At 45.8% G+C, this 18,123-nt stretch overlaps 1 protein-coding gene and 1 long non-coding RNA gene across 9 annotated transcripts in view; one reads left to right on the top strand and one right to left on the bottom strand.

Annotated features, from left to right (window-relative positions):
- Positions 1 to 18,123, top strand: part of AK9 (adenylate kinase 9) — a 212,832-nt gene that overhangs the window by 53,150 nt on the left and 141,559 nt on the right. For all 8 annotated transcript variants that reach the window (XM_045009542.1, XM_045009545.1, XM_045009543.1 and 5 more), the window contains 3 exons: positions 5,491 to 5,635; positions 9,797 to 9,928; positions 10,866 to 10,907. In XM_045009542.1, coding sequence (XP_044865477.1) covers positions 5,491 to 5,635; positions 9,797 to 9,928; positions 10,866 to 10,907 — 319 coding nt within the window. The remainder of the gene's footprint in view (positions 1 to 5,490; positions 5,636 to 9,796; positions 9,929 to 10,865; positions 10,908 to 18,123) is intronic.
- Positions 3,277 to 13,901, bottom strand: LOC123366272. Its single transcript, XR_006578003.1, has 3 exons — positions 13,859 to 13,901; positions 6,850 to 6,998; positions 3,277 to 3,368 (listed from the first exon to the last, which is right to left on the bottom strand). It is a non-coding gene; the product is annotated as an uncharacterized LOC123366272 (long non-coding RNA).

Genomic DNA, 18,123 nt, shown 5'->3' with positions numbered 1-18,123 from the left:
AGCCTTTCCCCAGCCCTGCTCCACTCAGGTACTCTGTCTCTATCTCCCTGCAGCCAGGCCCTTCTCTTTCTGAATGCAGAGAGAGACTCTCTGTCTGTTCCTGGCTTCTCTGCCTTTATAGGGCCAGCTGTGTCTGTTTGGGGCGTGGCCCCAGCTGCAGCCACTTCCCCCAATCAGCCCAGTCTAAAAGCTGCTTTCTCCAGCTTTCTCCAAAAAGCGGCACCCCCAAATTTTTTTAAGTGTTTGAGCGGCCGCTGCCCTGGGAGGGAGAGGGAGTCTGAGCTGCTGCTGGCAGCCCAGGGATTCTCCTGAGTCAGTGCACCGCCGGCGGTTGCCGGCAGCCCAGGGGTTCCCCTGGGTCAGCACACAGCCAGCAGCCCAGGGGTTCCCCTGGGTCAGCGCGCCACTGGCAGCCCGGGGGTTCCACGCGCAGTCGCTGCTTCGCTTCTCCCACCTCCCAGGCTTGCGGCGCCAATCAGCTGTTTGGCGCCGCAAGTCTGGGAGGAGAATTAGAGCAAGACAGCATGCTCAGAGAGGACGCAGAGCAGAGGTGAGGTAGGGTGGGGAGGTACCACAGGGTTCCCTGGGCCAGGGGGTGGGGAGCTGCTGCAGGGGGGAGTGCCTCAGGGCGGAGAGCTGCCGCGGGGGCGGGGCACAGTGGAAGTTTCGCTTAGGGCGCGAAACTTCCTTGCACCACCGCTAGCCCCAGAGACTAAATACATCCACCATTGCAAATAGGACTGATTAATCCAGGCAGCACAGGAGACTACAGCTGTGCCAGGAGGGCATTCTGGCATAGCCAACTTATAAACAGAATTGTACATGCAAAAGAAAATATGAATCTGTGCTTCAGAAGGCTAATACTCCAAACCTCTTTCAAACAATAACTGTGTTTCTAGTAAAAAGTTAATGCTTGCTGCTTGTTTAATTTTTTTTCCAGTCCTGGAATCCATCTTACCTCCCAAATGGTGTCAGGCTGAAGTGATTTTAAAAAATGGCATGGCTACTGGCCTCAGCACAAGCAAAATCCACACACACACCCAGCATGTAATGACAATTATATTGGGCATAATTTGGAAAAAAAAACCCATTCTTAATAGCAATAACACTAAAAATGGTGACTGCTACATACCAGGCTCTGGCTCCGGGGTTTATTGTGCTGTTTCTTCCTCTGCAGACTGCTCCCCAGGGTCATCCCCAAACAGGTCCTCCAAATATTGACCCAGGATGTCCAATATCTGATCCTCCTGATCTAAGCCAGGTGGCAGCATTGTGGTTTATTCTGCGCAACTCCAGGCTCTCTTCCAGGAGTGTCCCTTGTCCTTGCTTCCTTTTTTCCTGGGTTTATAAGCATGCCATCCCTGCTCAGCAGACTGTCGTGCAGGACTGTTGACTCTGTTCTGTGTGCAGTTCCCAACAATCAGTCAAATTCCTTGTAGTAGGGGTAGCAAGCTGAGTTGTTCCCTGACACACCATTCTCATCCTTCACTTTGCAATAGGCAGTCTTGTGGTACTTACTCTGTTCCCAGGCCTGATTACCAGTATGGTGGATCCCCAGTGCCACCAGCCTCTGTGGCTTCATAAACATGCAGGTTTCTAGTACTGCTGCCAAAGTAATGGATCTTGCTCTCCTCACACCACAGCTTGGCCAGTATGTTGGTGTGAGAGAATTGTGGGATATCATTGGCAGAATCATAGAATATCAGGGTTGGAAGGGACCTCAGGAGGTCATCTAGTCCAACCCCCTGCTTAAAGCAGGACCAACACCAACTAAATCATCCCAGCCAGGGCTTTGTCAAGCCTGATCTTAAAACCTCTAAGGAAGGAGATTCCACCACCTCCCTAGGTAACCCATTCCAGTGCTTCACCACCCTCCTAGTGAAAAAGTTTTTCCTAATATCCAACCTAAACCTCCCCCATTGCAACTTGAGACCATTAATCCTTGTTGTCATCTGATACCACTGAGAACAGTCTAGCTCTATTCTCTTTGGAACCCCCTTTCAGGTAATTGAAAGCAGCTATCAAATCCCGCCTCATTCTTCTCTTCTGCAGACTAAACAACCCCAGTTCCCTCAGCCTCTCCTCATAAGTCATGTGCTCCAGCACCCTAATCATTTTTGTTGCCCTCCGCTGGACTCTTTCCAATTTTTCCACATCCTTCTTGTAGTGTGGAGCCCAAAACTGGACACAGTACTCCAGATGAGGCCTCACCAATGTCGAATAGAGGGGAATGATCATGTCCCTCGATCTGCTGGCAATGCCTCTACTTATACAACCCAAAATGCCATGAGCCTTCTTGGCAACAAGGGCACACTGTTGACTCATATCCAGCTTCTCGTCCACTGTAACCTCTAGGTCCTTTTCTGCAGCACTGCTGCCTAGCCATTCGGTCCCTAGTCTGTATCAGTGCATGTGATTCTTCTGTCCTAAGTGCAGGACTCTGCACTTGTCCTTGTTAAACCTCATTAGATTTCGTTTGGCCCAATCCTCTAATTTCTCTGGTTCCTCTGTATGCTATCCCTACCCTCCAGCATATCTACCACTCCTCCCAGTTTAGTGTCATCTGCAAATTTGCTGAGGGTGCAGTCCACGCCATCCTCCAGATCATTAATGAAGATATTGAACAAAACCGGCCCCAGAACCAACCCTTGGGGCACTCTTCGTGATACCATCTGCCAACTAGACATGGAGCCATTGATCACTACCCGTTGAGCTCAACAATCTAGCCAGCTTTCTATTCACCTTATAATCCATTCATCCAGCCCATACTTCTTTAACTTGCTGGCATGTTTGAACACAAGCCTTGCAACTTGGGCTTCTGCTACTGCCATCTTCACTGCTAAATGGGTGGGCTTGGACGCATGCTACAGCAGAACATGGGCTCATACTTAGAACCCTGGGTGAGCAAGCCAGCCCGCGTTGTGAGAGGATACTGGAATGTGTTAGAGTGCTTGAGCTTAAACATAGTCAGAGTTTGGGTTTACTATGCAGTGTAGTATACCTTAATACTTTCATGTAGTAATTTATCTTTACTAGTATAATATCTTTCCTTATGTTAACTGTATACATGTTGTGACTGTATGAGTATAGACTAGTAAGGCAGCCTTTATTGGAGGATATAGAGAAAATTGAAACAAAATTTAATCTTCTTCTTTGAGTGCTGTCCCTGTAGGTGCTCCACTCTAGGTGATGGTGCATCCCAACGCCGTTGATTGGAGATTTTCATTAGCAGTGCCTGGTCAGGACACACGCACTCAGTTGGTATCTCCTGTCTTGCTGGAATCTTCCCCACACCCTCCTCAGTTCCTTCTCAACCGTCCTTGGATGAAGACAGGACTCAGGGCAGTGCTGCCTTTCTTCACTGGTCTCTATAGGAAACAGTAACAAAGAACATAGAAATAATTATTAGTTGCATCCCAGTGGTTTCCCTTCCTTTAGTATAGTTACATAGTTAGTTACTTAGTTCAAAAAAAAAATCCCTCAGGCTTGTCTCCTGTTGAGACAGTCTCCCTTGCCATTTCTAATTCATAATGCCAGGAGCTTCAGGATTCAAAAGGTGCGTTTCCTGTCAGGATTCCATGCCACGGTCAGATGGGCACTCACATTGTGTGAAGTGCCTCGGGGACAGCCACGTCCCCGCAAAGTGCCTCCATTGCACAAGCCTCAAGTCAAGAGCTCGTCGCGACAGGAACCTGCGGCTCAAAAGACTGATAATGGAAAAATCCTTACAGCCGCTTTTGGAGACTGGGAAAGTTAAACCCGCTCCCACACGCTCCCCGGCCAGATCCAAACCAGTTGGGAGCATTTCTTCACCCTCCCTGGAGCAGAGGCAAGAAGCGGAACAGTCTCAGAGGAGAGACTTTAACAAGGGTAGGGGGTCTCCTGCGAGATCCCTACCCTCTGTGCTGACAGCGCCAAAGGTAGGTGCCTCGGCTTTTTCTAATGCCTCAGCCATGGCTCTGACAGAGCGCAGAGGCAGGGACCCGACCTCCCATGCCGGGAAGGTCCTCGTGGCACCGGTCCCTTTGGTACCGCAAACAGCCGCGGTGCCGACAGTGCGCTCCTCCTCGGCACCGAAAACGGCCGCGGTGCCGACAGCGCGCTCCTCCTCAGCACCTACAACGAATGTGGTGCTGACAGCGCGCTTCTCCTTGGCACCTAAAATGGACACGCTGCCGGCAGTGCGCCCCTCCTCACCACCTACAACGAATGTGGTGCTGACAGTGCGCTTCTCCTTGGCACCTAAAATGGACACGCTGCCGGCAGCGCGCCCCTCCTCGGCACTGAGAAGAACGTCAGCACCAAGCCTATCTTCCACCTGGGCACCAGCAGCAGACCCCCTGCAGGGCACCTCCAAGCAGTCTGCAACACTACTGTCACTTTCACTTTCTCCTGCTAATGGGCTAGAGCAGAGAGCAGGCTCAGCTCAGCCCACGGAGCAGGAGCAACAGTTTCTCACTCAATGTGACCTTTCAGTGCCACCTGAGCCTCATTCTCCACTCCTAGATACACAGGGCTCACTTTTTGAACTGCCACTCTCTCCACCTGACCTGGCTTTCACTGACGGCGAACTCGTGCTTCTCCTCCTCCACTCCCCTCATGCTTCTCTTCCTCCACTCCCCGCCCTCCTCCCCTCTACTTTGGAGTACTAGTATGATTCTCCATGGTAGAGAAGGAACTGAGGAGGGTGCGGGGCGCATGCACTCAGGAAGATTCCAACGAGACGGGAGATAATGACTGAGTGCGTGCATCCCGACCAGGCACTGCTACCGAAAATCTCTGATCAACGGCGCCGGGACGCACCGTCACCTAGAGTGAAGCACCCACAGGGACACACATCTCGAAGAACCTAGGTTACTGCAAGGTGAGTAACTTTCTCTTTCATCTTAAATATACAAGGCCAGAGTTTGAGAGGTGCTAAGTATCCACAGCTCCCATTGATTATAATGTTTAGAGGGTTCTCAGCAGGCACTCAGAACATTGCAGGGTTTGGATCACACTTCTCTCCTCCTACATATCTTCTTGAGAGAGATGCTGAGACCATTTAATTAGCTTTATGTTCTTAGTGGGTCATTAGTGCACACATTCAAAATGTATGGATTTGTGGAAAAAATGCAGTAATTTTGTGAAATCTAGTTACAGGAAAGTAACCTATTTTGGAGGTTACAATTATGATACTCCTAATTTTTCCCTTACGGGGAAGATAGTTGTCAGTTATTTACATTAACTGTGTGGAGAGTCTGTGTCTTATGTTTTGCACATAAGAGAAGAAAAATTCATAACAACTTGTAAATAACACTGCACAAACAAACGAGTCAAATGCTGCTTTCACTGAAATCTGTGCAGTTTTTCCAAATACAATTACTATTGTAACTGACTGCAGAATTGGGTGATCTGTGCCTGAATCTGTGCGTATGTTTATCTATGTATCAAATTTTATTAAGATTAATTATTTAGATTTATTTTTATGTTTTCAAATATTTTCTTTAGGTTCTTGATATGGACAAACTTATTCAACCATGTATGGAAGAAGCAAGGGAAAAAATCATTGAGCAAGCTCGTATTGATGCAATAGATGTTGCTATTACAAAAGTGAAAAATAAGCTGGAAATAGAAAAAATGTTAAAAGAGCAAGGTGAATAAGGTGTTTCCCAGCTTTTTGGGCTGTCTTGTTTGCTTTTAGAAGAGTTAAATAAAGCAGCTACTATTTGGGAATGTTTTAAACCCTCTATCAGCACATTTAAATGTCATCATGGTTATAGAGTTGTAAAGTTGTTCTGTAAAGTAATTACACAAAGCATGGGATTGCTCTTTGGGTTTCACTGTTTTACCCAGGCGTGTCTACTCTATGGTTATGCTATGTTGTATTAAGCTGTGTTCTTTTCCACAGTTTTATTTTCAAGCCAGAATCTTTTCCAGAAAAACTGTAATTAGAATATTAAGGAAGTCATATGTTAAATATTAATTAAATGTGTATATACATGGGGATCAAATGAGGGAAATGGCAAAGTGGAACATTTAATATAAATATTCTAGAGTTGAGGGTGATAGTTATGCACTAAGGAGCTTCAAAATATGGTTCTGACTAAAGCTGGTCAAGAATTTTCCATCAGAATGATTTTCCAACACAAAATTCATTTTCTGCAAAATCAAAATTTTAGAGGTGAAAATTTCAATGTTGCTAAAAAATTTTGATATTCCATGAAAAAATTGTTCCCAGTTCCACGTTTCCTCCACTCCTCAGAGACTGCCTACCAGGCTGCTGGGATCATGGGTTACAGGGCTCAGGGCTCGAGGGCTGTTCACCTGGGGGGCTGCCTTAGAGTTGCGGTTTCCAAACTCACCAGCTGTAGTCAATCCAGATACTGACCGACAACATAGCATCCATGTTCTATATCAATTGCCAAGGAGGATCTCCTCCCCACTCACTATGCACCAAGGCCATGAAACTATGGAACTGGTGCATACACCACAAAGTAACCACCACGGCATCCTACCTCCCCAGGTGCCAGAACATGATGGAGGACATGCTAAGCAGACATTTCTCCCAGGAGCACAAATGGGAAATAAACAACAGAGTCCTCCAGTCAGTATTCCAGAAATAGGGCTTTCCCTCTGTAGACCTGTTTGCATCATCAATAAACCACACGTGCCCACTCTTCTGCTCCAGGGCAGGACTGGGACCCCAGTCACTGGGGGATGCCTTCCTCATCCCATGGGATGCGTCACTCATGTATGCATTCCCACTGATACCACTGATCTCGCAAGTAATTCACAAGATACAGACTGACAGGGCCCATATCATACTGATTAAATCCAATGTGGCCCAGACAAACATAGTAATCTTACCTGATGCGTATAGTGGTCTGTGCCCCACCGAACTCTTCCACTGTGGGCGGATCTCCTCTCACAGAACAAAGGCAGGATACTGCACTCAAATCTGGAGAAACTTCATCTCAAAGTGTGGCTCCTACTTGGTTCCAATATGACGAATTAGCCTGCTCAGAACAAGTGAAACGTATTATTAAATAGAAAGAGATCCACCACTCGCAATACTTATCTCCAAAAATGGAATTGATTCTCACTATGGTGCCAACAAAAACAGTTGACTGCAGTAACAGCGCTACTCCCGTTCATACTGGACTACATACTTGAACTGAAGGAATCAGACTTATCCATAAGCTCAATTAAAGTTCACCTAGTGGCTATTACAGCCTTTCACCCTAAGTTTGAGGGACCCTCCATATTTGCACACCCAGTCACTAAACACTTTCTCACTGGCATACAGAACATTTACCCGGAAGTCCAACAATCTACACCCACATGGGTTTTAAACCTTGTGCTTATATGCCTCACCAGAATCCCTTTTGAAGCCTTGGTGAACTGCTCACTCCTTCATCTATCTATGAAAGTTGCATTTTTGGTCATGATCACCTCAGCTATACGAGTGAGTGAGATTGAGGCACCAATGGCTGATCCCCACATGTCATATTCTTTAAGGACAAAGTCACATTGAGACCACACCCAAAAATTTTACCTAAAATATCAACATCCATTCATATAAATCAACCCATGCACCTCCTCACATTTTACCCCAAACCACATGGGAACTCACAAGAGGCCATTCTACATACACTAGACATAGGGATAGCTCAGTGCTTTGAGCATTGGCCTGCTAAACCCAGGGTTGTGAGTTCAATCCTTGAGAGGGCCATTTAGAGATCTGGGGCAAAAATCTGTCTGGGGATTGCTCCTGCTTTGAGCAGGGGGTTGGACTAGATGACCTCCTGAGGTCCCTTCCAACCCTAATATTCTATGATTTCTATGACATCAGGCGAGCCATAGTGTTCTATGTGGACAGAAACAAGCCCTACTGGAAATCTCCCAGGCTGTTTATTTCCACAACAGAATGCTCCAAAGGATGCGTAATATCAACCCAGAGATTATCCAAATGGATCTCCACATGTATCCAACTTTGCTATCGACTGCATAACACAAAACCCCCACGAGGGATCAGATACCACTCCACACATTCCATAGCAATGTCTATAGCCTTCTTGAACAATGTACCTCTAATTGACATATGCAGGGTACCTGGGCTTCTGTGCATACCTTTGCACATCACTATGCCATCACTCAAAGTTCTCTGTCAGATGCTATAATAGGCCTTACTGTGCTCTCTGCAACAATACACGTGAATCTGAAGCCCCTTCCATCCACAGTGGGGCACTGCTCTACAATCACCTGAAGTGAAGCAGTCACAGGACATCACTCATAGAAGAAGAGAGGGTTATTCACCTTGTGCAGTAACTGAGGTTCTTTGGGATGTGTGTTCCACTGGCCACCCTCCTCTCCTCCACTTCAGAGTTTGCTAAAAGAGCTCTGCAGTAGAGAAAGAACTGAAGGGGTCGGGTCATGCACACGCTAGATGAGGTGCCAACGGCACCATAAGATGACTACTATGCAGGCATGCCCCGACTGAGCACTGCTACAGAAAATCTCTGATCTATGATGCAGGGTCACACCGACACCTGCAGTGGAGCAACCACAGGACATTCATCTTGAAGAACCTCAATTACTGCACAAGGTGAGTAACCCTCTCTTCTTTTTAGGAGTACATTAAGTAACCAATGAAAACATCCATTCAAATTTGGATGAGCTTTACTGAAAGTTTTGAGATATCAACCCACTAATGAGAATGTCCTATATCCATTCATCATCTTTTGCCTCACTCTCCTCATCTTTTTAGTGATTTTGTACACTGAATGAAGCTAAAGAATGTCAGTGTGAAGTGTGTTTCTACAAACTTTCTACATGGAGCTCACTGACTAGAACAAGGACAGCTGAGTCACCTACTGCTTCTCACCACTACAAAAAAAGTCAAGGGCCTCCTCCATTATTAGAACATGGATCATGATGATTCTGTTAACCACCAACCCGTACTAAACAGTATGAGCTACTAACTAGGGTCACTGTTAATCACTGCCCTGTGCTTTTAAATAAGACCCAATGTTGAACTAATGTGACTTAAATAAGTATTAAACAATTGGTTTTCACACGGATATCAGTCCCCTCTTGCTTTATCTCCCAATGCCCATCACAGCTGAGAACACAAGGCTCCCACCTCCAGTATGATCCCAGACCTCCAATTCTGCAGCTCTTGACAGCTTTACTCTACTTTTTTGGCCATCATGCACATGGGGATCAGAAAAGCAAAGCTGTCATGGCACAGCACACAAAGAAATGTCCTCAGAACAGGGTACAAAGGGCTCCCTCTTCTCGTCAGATCTCAGTCTCAAGAAAACTGAGGAGGGAAAATGATGTTTCTACACAAGAGGGTTGAGGGGATGGTGGAGGTGGCTGGTGGTATTTCTAACTTCATGGAGGAGACCAGTGGTTGCAGGTGTTGTGATTTCCTCTCTTGCTGTTGTCTAAGCCCCTGCTGCTAGTATTCTTGACTTCATGGAGGCTACCAGCATGCTAAGTTGTGGGGAGGAAGCCAACAGTTGCATCATATTTCACGGACATTCTGTGTTCCAAAAAAAAAAATTCTAAGTTTGACAATATTTAGAATCATTGCACTCTATCAAGATTATAGAGATGCTCTCAAGTGTGCTATATAATGTTTTAAAATGCTTTTTCCTTTTTTATTTTGGTTTTTAACTTTTTCAGGTACAGTATTTTGCTTCTGTTTTTATTCAAGACAAATAGTTACTGAAATTAGGGTCAAAGAAGTAATTTCAAAGAAATATGTTTTTTGTCTTATGCTATGACTTCTGTAAATTATATTTCTCAGCTGCAATAGATGCTCAAGAAACTGGTAGTTACAAAGAAACAGATGAATATGAAGAAAGTGAGGCCACTAAGCTTGAGGAAGAAAGAAGCATGGAAGAGCAGAGTAGAGATACAAGATCTGACACCAGCAAAGGTAAAGAAATATTTATCTATTTTGTCCCACAACCATTATGTGCTATCCAAATGCCTTATATTCAAAAAAGAAAATATATTTATTTCTCTTTCTCCTTTTCTCATCTCCATTGTCAGAATATTTTAAATCTCCTTCTTTGTTGTTCTGCAGAAAAGCTAAACTGAAAACATGTAGTTTGTTCTGAAAGCAGTGAGGATAGGTACTTTTGATACTAATGCTACATTTCTCCACGTGCAAAAAAATCCCATTGACTTTGATAGGAGTTAGGCATGCATTTGGGTGAAAAGTCTGGTGTTTCCATACACTTTTTTTTTTCTATAGCACAAGAGTTTTTCATACGTGGCTAAGAAAAAGGGTAATAAGGGCTGTGGTGCATACACTAGCAGTACTTCAGATGACTTTCTTCTGTTGATACACATGCAACTTTTATGCTTCCAGAAGGCACACACCTGATTCAACCTTCTTTACAATCTTCACATGTCCATATCAGTCTCAGACTTCCTTCACATTCAACTCACAGCCTTCACAATCCAGCTTACTTTTCTTTCATACCTGACCAATCCCTCCACACCACATACTCATTCTCAACTCTCACACGCTGAGTACCCAGCTCTGTCTCTTCCATATCTTCTCCACATACCACATACCCAATTCACACACCTGCATAACCCTCCACAACCAATCCAGCTATAATACTTTGCCATTGACTTTATCTACATTTTTATATTTTGTAATAGATATAGGATATGAGGTATTAGGAAGGAATGGATGGGGAATGATTTGGGTGTAGGGGATGTGAGCTGTGAAGGAATGGAAGTTGGAGCTGTGTAAACATGAGTTATGTAAAAGATTCTAAAGGTATAATTAACTAAATTATATATAAACAAATGAATTAGTGTTGCGCTGTTAATAGATATTAATATTTATGTTCACACAGAAAAGACTGACAATTCTTCAGAACAAGAAGCTGAATCATCAGGTAAAACTGATTAATTCACCCAAACACATAAGTGCTTGAAATATAATTCAGGTAATTATTGTACCATGCATGTAATTGATATAAACTTTGGGTCTAATTCTGTAGTCATTAGTCTCTGCCTGATACTACTTGCATGTGTCGTAAGACATGTAAGCAATTTTATATAAGATATGTGATTAAATGGTGGGAGCTTTATCTAATATAAGAACTCGGGGCCCATTTCAGCAACCCTCCATTATGTCGAGTAAGGATTGTGGAGCCAATCAGGACCTCGGTGATACATAGGACACCTCAGAATTTACAGATATATCATCATATTAAAATTACTGAAGATGGAAATTAATGTATGTACTATAGATGGAATGCATAGAAACAGCTAGAATTTGTGTTCTTCTTGGAGTGATTGCACATGTCCATTGCACTGTACATCTGTGTGAGCCTTGTGCACAGTTGTCAGAGATTTTTCCCTCAGCTTTACCCATTGGGCCTCTGTTGCCTCGTGCCACTGCACACACGCTGCTCCCAAACCCCCCCCCCCCCGTTCCCTCCTACTGCTAGCAATGGTGGTGGTGGTGGTTGTTGTTGGAGATGTGATCTTTGTATCTACTTATCTTCCCATCCTTAGTGCATATAATACCTGTAGTGTTAGTTTTTAGTATATCTGTAGAATATCTGTAAATAGTTAGTTATAAGAATAAGTATAGATTAGTATTTTTTTAGTGTAGGGTTACCAATGCCCAGTTGGGTACTCAGTTTGCTACCAAACTAATGCCCTGTTCTCCTGGCTTCAAGGCCTGTTGTTCATGTAACAGGTCTATGTCATGAGTGACCCACACCCCAGCTGACTTAAGTGTGTGGGAGAGGCTCAGGTAAGTGACAAATGTCACATTTGTAGCAGTTTCAAACACTTCTCGAAAATGGACAGGGCCGCCTGACTTGAGTACCAGCTTAGGGAGTCTATGCTTCATCCACTGTTGGAACTTTTCCACTCTGTATGGGTACCAAGAACATCCAAGTCAGTCAGGAGTGCTAGACTTGATCTGATGGAGTCCACAGGTAGATCCACATCACTGGTGCCTAAGAAGATACTGCATAAGTTTCTTAAAGACTCAGTAGTGGGGTCTTTCAAGTCTAATACAAAGGCTCTGAGTTGACGCAAGGACTCAGAGGGGTGCTCAAAGAAGTCGCACCCCCAGGAGCACTCTATAAGCCAGGAGTGATTGCTGACTCCAGAACCCAGAAAGGGTCCATTGAGACCAATCTCTGAATGACCTAGCATACCTTTCGGTACTGCAGACCCAGGACCTCTTTCCTGTGCTGTCAACACCTGAGGTTTTTGAGGTAGCCAGGGATATCTATAACCTGTCGGTTCCGTCTTTTCCTGCAATTCAGGAATCTCACACAGTTGGATTGGAACTACACACTTCTACAGCCCCAAGTCCAGCCCCAGAGCACTGTTGAGTACCGACCACTTCTTCTCTCATGGCACCTCTGAATAGGATTCTATCTAGAGGCAAGCCAGCAATGATATTACCAGTATCCCCGTCTCCAGACTCAGAGCTTGGCTCTCAGCTACTGACAGGTCAGTTCCCCAATGGTGTGTGGAAGGGGGCTCCTCATCAGACTCTGAAGCTGAACCTTTATTGCCTCAACCATGCCCAGTAGCTCCAGTGAGGTGCCTGCCTGTCATGGTACCAATCACAGCCTCAGCACTCTAAGAGCCAGTGGCCTCACGTAGCTGGGTCCTACCTCAATACCAATGGCCCTGTTGGACCCCTGGGGTCTTCCCTCCACATTAGAGAGCCTCTCTGCTCCCTTCCCACCTTTCTACCTCAGCTAGGCACCAGGAGCATCTGCAGGAAGATCATCATCTTATCTCCCCTGGTACTAAGACCAGTACTCTTCTGTAGAGGAATTGGAGGAGGGGCCTCCTCAACACACTTAGCCTATTCTTCTACATCACCTGATGAGGCAGAGTGAATGAGTCTACCTTTCCCTCTCCTGATGATTTCAGAGCTCATCCAGATTTGTTGAGGAGGGTGGCTGCAGCTCTGGATATCCAAGCAGAAGAGGTACAGGAAAGGTCAAACAGGCATGGACATTTTGCCTCTGAAGAACCCTCTAGGGGAGAATCTGGAATCTGTCATGATTTTATAGCAGACCCCATCTTCCCTGCCTCCAACTGCTAAAAGGGTGGAGAAGAGCTATTATGTTCCCTTACAAGGATCCATTTCTACAACCACCCTCCTCGGGCTTCCTGGTGATTGCTGCTGCAGTGAAAAAGAGAGGCAGGGACTCTAGGCTTCTTACTCCAAAGGGAAAGGAAGCAAATAAGATAGACCTTTTTGGCAGGAAACTTTATTCTGCAGGGAGTTTACAGCTTAGGATTGTGAGCCAGCAAGCTCTTTTTGGGCACTACAGTTTCAGCCTATGGGATAATATCCTGAAGTTCAAAGACAAGTGTCATGGTGAGACAAAGCAGGAGTTCTCTGTAATAGTGGAGGAGGACAGATTAGTTGCCTGGACAACGTTGCAGGCAAACCTGGATGAGGCAGACTGCAGCTCGAGCTATGGCTTCCTCCATCACTATGCAGTGTTCATTTTGACAGTAGTCATCAGCCTTCCCTAAGAGGTGCAACAAACAATTCAATACCTTTCTTTTGAAGGTCCCTTACTGTTTTCCAATAAAATAGAAGAGACGCTTCATAGTCTTAAGGATTCAAGGGCAACCTTAAGTCTCTGGGGATCTATAGACTAGCAGCAAAAAGAAAGCCCACAGCATTCCCAACAGCTTCAGACCTTCTGTAAGGTCTCAGGCTTTTTTTTGCAGTAAGCAGCAGCAAACATAAGCTAAGAAGCAGAGAGTCATATCCTCATATTCCATCTAAATTGCATCAAAACAATATAATATTGAGCTGTTAAGAAGGTGCTCTTGTCCTAATAGTACCCACCATCACCAGATAAAGAAACAGATCTTAAGATGGTGTGACAGGGCAAGGCCAGATGGCTATAGGAAAGTAGTGAGAAACAGGTATGTTAGCCCCAGGCTAAACAAATCCCTGTTACCATGGTAACCAAATGGCAGTTGCTCCAGGTTAATCAAGACACCTGGGGCCAATTAAGATCCTTCCAGAAAGTAGTGGAGACAGCTAGGTTGATTGGGACACCAGAAGCCAATCAGGGGCTGGCTGAAACTAGTTAAAAACCTCCCAGTTAGTCAGGTGGGTGTGCATGTCAGGAGCTGTGGTGGGAAGTTGTGCTGTTGGAGAGACTGAGCAGTACACACCATATCAGGCACAAGGAAGGAGACTCTGAGGTAATGGTGAAGTGGAGCTTGAGGAAGTGGGGGCTGCTGTGGGGAAGTAGCCCAGGGAATTGTACGTGTCCTGTTTCTAAAAGTTCAGCTATCATAGCTGATACTATTAGGGTCTCTGGGCTGGAGCCCAGAGTAGAGGGTGGGCTCCCCTCTTTGTTTCCCCCTCCCCCTGATTAATCACTGAGACTGGGAGACAACAGAGACTGTGCAAGGGAGAATAGTTTCTCCTCACCTCCCTCGCTGGCTTATGATGAAAATGGCTCAGTAGGCTGTGACCCTTGCCTCTAGAGAGAGAAGGGCTACATGGAGAGTCACAGTGAGCCTCTGAGACTAGGGAAATCCGCCAGGAAATGCGGGACCCATGGAGACAAGGACAGAGCTTTGTCACAATGGTTAAAGAAAACTTTGTTTGATAGCATCCTGTCTGGCAAGGAATCACTTATCAACAGTTGTGCTTGTGAAATCTATACTCAGGGCCGCCCAGAGGATTCAGGGGGCCTGGGGCAAAGTGGGGGAGCTACGGCGCTTGTATTCACCCAATGGTTTGGGTCTTCAGTGGCATTTTGGCGGTGGGGGGCCCTTCAGTTGCTCTGCGTCTTCAGCAGCACTGAAGGGCCCCCCACCATCAAAATGCCACCAAAGACCCGGACTGCTGCCGGGCCAGGGCTCGCAGGGCATTTTGATGGCAGGGGGCCCTTCAGTTGCTCTGCATCTTCGGCAGCACTGAAGGGCCCCCTGCCACTGAAGACTTAGACCGCTGCCAGGCCAGGGCTCACGGGGCCCCTGCGGGGCCCGGGGCTTGGGGCAAATTGCCCCACTTGCCCCCACCTCTGGGCGGTCCTGTCTATACTCCTTTATTGTTTTGCCTTTATGGTCCCTATTTCTCCATTGTTTATCTGTATGGTTTCTGTCTGATTCTTTGATTGTTTCTGTGTGTTGCATAACTAACTTTGCAAGATTTAAATCAGCTAAGGTGGTGGGATACGATTGGTTAAAGAATTGTTTCGTAATGGGTTAGGATTGGTGAAAAATACTGTTTTGTAGTACTTTAGTTTAAAATGATAGTCAAGGTATAGCTAAGCGCAGGACTCAAGTTTAACTATATAAGCTGGGGTCCAAAAGGAAGTTCTTTGGAACCTAACTCCAGGACACAGCCCAAGACCAGAGCTGCCAGAACTCAATACCTTACCAGCTATGTTGTGCAGAAGCTGGAGCCCTGGATAACCTGGTCTGGACTGGCCATCAGGAAAAGTTCATCTGCCTTACTGGAAGTGATGAGCATTGTATATTTAGCATGTGTATTCTGTTTTGTTAACTGTTAATAAACGGAGGTTAAGGATATTACTGTGTAAGGCTCTTTCACTGGTAAAAGGCTCAGCAAAACCATGGGAGAGTACACCATGAGCCCTAGGGACTAGGTAAGGGTGGCCCTGAGCCCTAGGAACTGGGTAAAGGTAGGTGCCTTTCACTCGGAGCCATAAGGTGGGGGTGCCTAAATTAACTGGGTTACACTTTGAGCTCACGGAAGGGTAAAGGTGGGGTGCCCTAGAGTGTGCAGGTAACATTCTTGCCACATTCTCAAGACCTGTCCAGAAAGAGGGGGCAGAAGTTACAAGAGGCATCCTTCTCCTCCACCCTCCTTTGCAGCTGCCATTTCTTCTAAGCAAACTGGGTCACCTAAACAATTTTCACCTCTCAGTTGAGAGCTTTATGCTACTCCCCACAGTGCCATCATGTATCACCATGGATCGGTGGGTCTTAAGCACAGTTGAACTGGGATACACTCTTCAATGTATTTCTGTTCCCCACTTCCACCCTCTTTCCCCATCCCTCTTCAGGGACCACTCTCTTGAGAGTGTGCTACTTCAGGAGATTCAGTCTCTACTCCTCATGGGGGGCCGTACAGAAAGTTCCTATGTTGTTCAGAGGGAAGGGATTTTATTCCCTTTACTTCCTATATGCAAAGGCAAAGTGGCATCTCAGGCCTGTTTTAGATCTAAGGCTGTTAAACAAGTACCAAAAGAAAACAAAATTCCGAATGGAGTAGACAACAATACTACAGAAACACCCCATATGACAAAGACTGGAAACGGCTCATCCCGTTCGGCCACAAAGCATATTTGGCTGCAACCTTACAATTAAGAATTGCCAACTATGTGGCCCTATTGGAAAAATCACAATAATTACGCAAGTCTCTCTGAATGTATTAACTTTATTCCAGAAGACAAAAAAGAGCAGGACAAAGCACTCATCACAGAGGGCCACCTCATCACCAGAATAGTGCTACAAGCTGCATCGAGATCCATAGCAACAGTGGTCATTATGAAGAGAGCCTCCTGGCTTCATCTGTCCGATTTTCCAAAGCCAGTACAGTCCACCATAGAGAACTTACCATTCGAAGGCTCCAAGCTCTTTGCGGACAAAATGGATGAGTCACTACACACTTCGAAAGACTCAAGGGCCACATTGCGATCTCTGGACATCCACACACCTAAGAACAAGAGACGGCAGAGCAATTATCAAACTCCTCAAAGATTCTGACCCCCTCTGTACACACAACGCAATAGATACTACGACCAACAGGGGTGGAAACAAAACTTTGAGGAGACAGCAATCCACTTCTTTGATAGCTATCTCTCAGCCATCAACCTATAGACAACAGATTTGAAACCTTGGTCGAGGGTTTGAGAATCCCATCTCTCTCAGTGTTGACACCATCTACAACTGGCAAGACTTTTGGAAATTGCCTACTTCCATTCTACCCAATCTGGCAGTACATTACCATGGACAGATGGGTAGAAATAATCAAATGGTTACACCATCCCCCCTTACCTCCAAACCCCCTACCTACTCCCCTTTGCTGTCCCTCTTCAGGGACCCCTCTCACGAACATCTTCTGTGAGAAGAAGTAAACCATCTCATATCTCTGGGAACAGTAGAACCCATACCAACCAAGTACAGAGGGAAGGGGTTCTGTTTCCACTACTTTCTCACACCTTAAAAACAGGAGGTTGGAGACCTATTCCCAATCTCTGGTGACTCAACAAGTTTGTGAAAACACAGTGATTCAGAATGATCATACTAAGCACCATAATCCCAGCATTAGAGAGCAGGGACTGGTTCTCAACCCTCGACCTCCAGGACGCATACTTTCATATATCCATCCATTCCTCCCATCAGAAATTCCTACAGTTTACAATAGCACAGGACCATTTCCAGTACAATGTTCTACCCTTTGGCCTTTCCACTGCACCTTGGGTATTTTCAAAGATACTAGCCATAGTAGCTGCCTACCTATGCAGAGGGGGAATCATGATATTCTCCTACTTAGACGACTGTCTGCTGAAAGCATCGACACTACACATAGCTACAGACACCACCCAATGTACAATAAATATGTTCACCATCTTAGGACTTCACATAAACATACAAAATTCTATTCTAATACCTGTCCAATGCCCAGAATTCATTGGAGCAGACCTCAACTCCCTCGAAGCAACTGCCTCCCTACCAACAAAACGCTTTCTGACTCTAACCGTCTTGATCTCAACAGTGCAAAACAGCCCGCAAGTGTCTGCCAGAACTTGCCTACAAATCCTAGGCTACATGGATGCCACAACCTTCGTTGTCCGACATGCAAGACTACACATTCAGTATCTACAAGCCCAGCTCCAGACAAATTATGTCCCACATAGGCACAACATAAACAAGCTCATCATCATGCCCAATACAGTCCAGGATTCCCTTCTAAGGTTGACCAATCCAAACAATGTCAGCGGGGTGGGAGGGGTGCCATTCCTACAGAATCCACCATCGCTCACCATCACCATGGACGTTTCCCTCCTAGGCTGGGCGGCACATCTGAAAACACACTCTATACAGGGCCGATGGTCTACGGCA

This window comes from Mauremys mutica, chromosome 3, assembly GCF_020497125.1.
Source record: "Mauremys mutica isolate MM-2020 ecotype Southern chromosome 3, ASM2049712v1, whole genome shotgun sequence".
Lineage (NCBI taxonomy): Eukaryota > Metazoa > Chordata > Testudines > Geoemydidae > Mauremys > Mauremys mutica.
The sequence above is the reverse complement of the archived record's forward strand: the minus strand, read 5'-3'. Positions and strand labels throughout refer to the sequence as shown.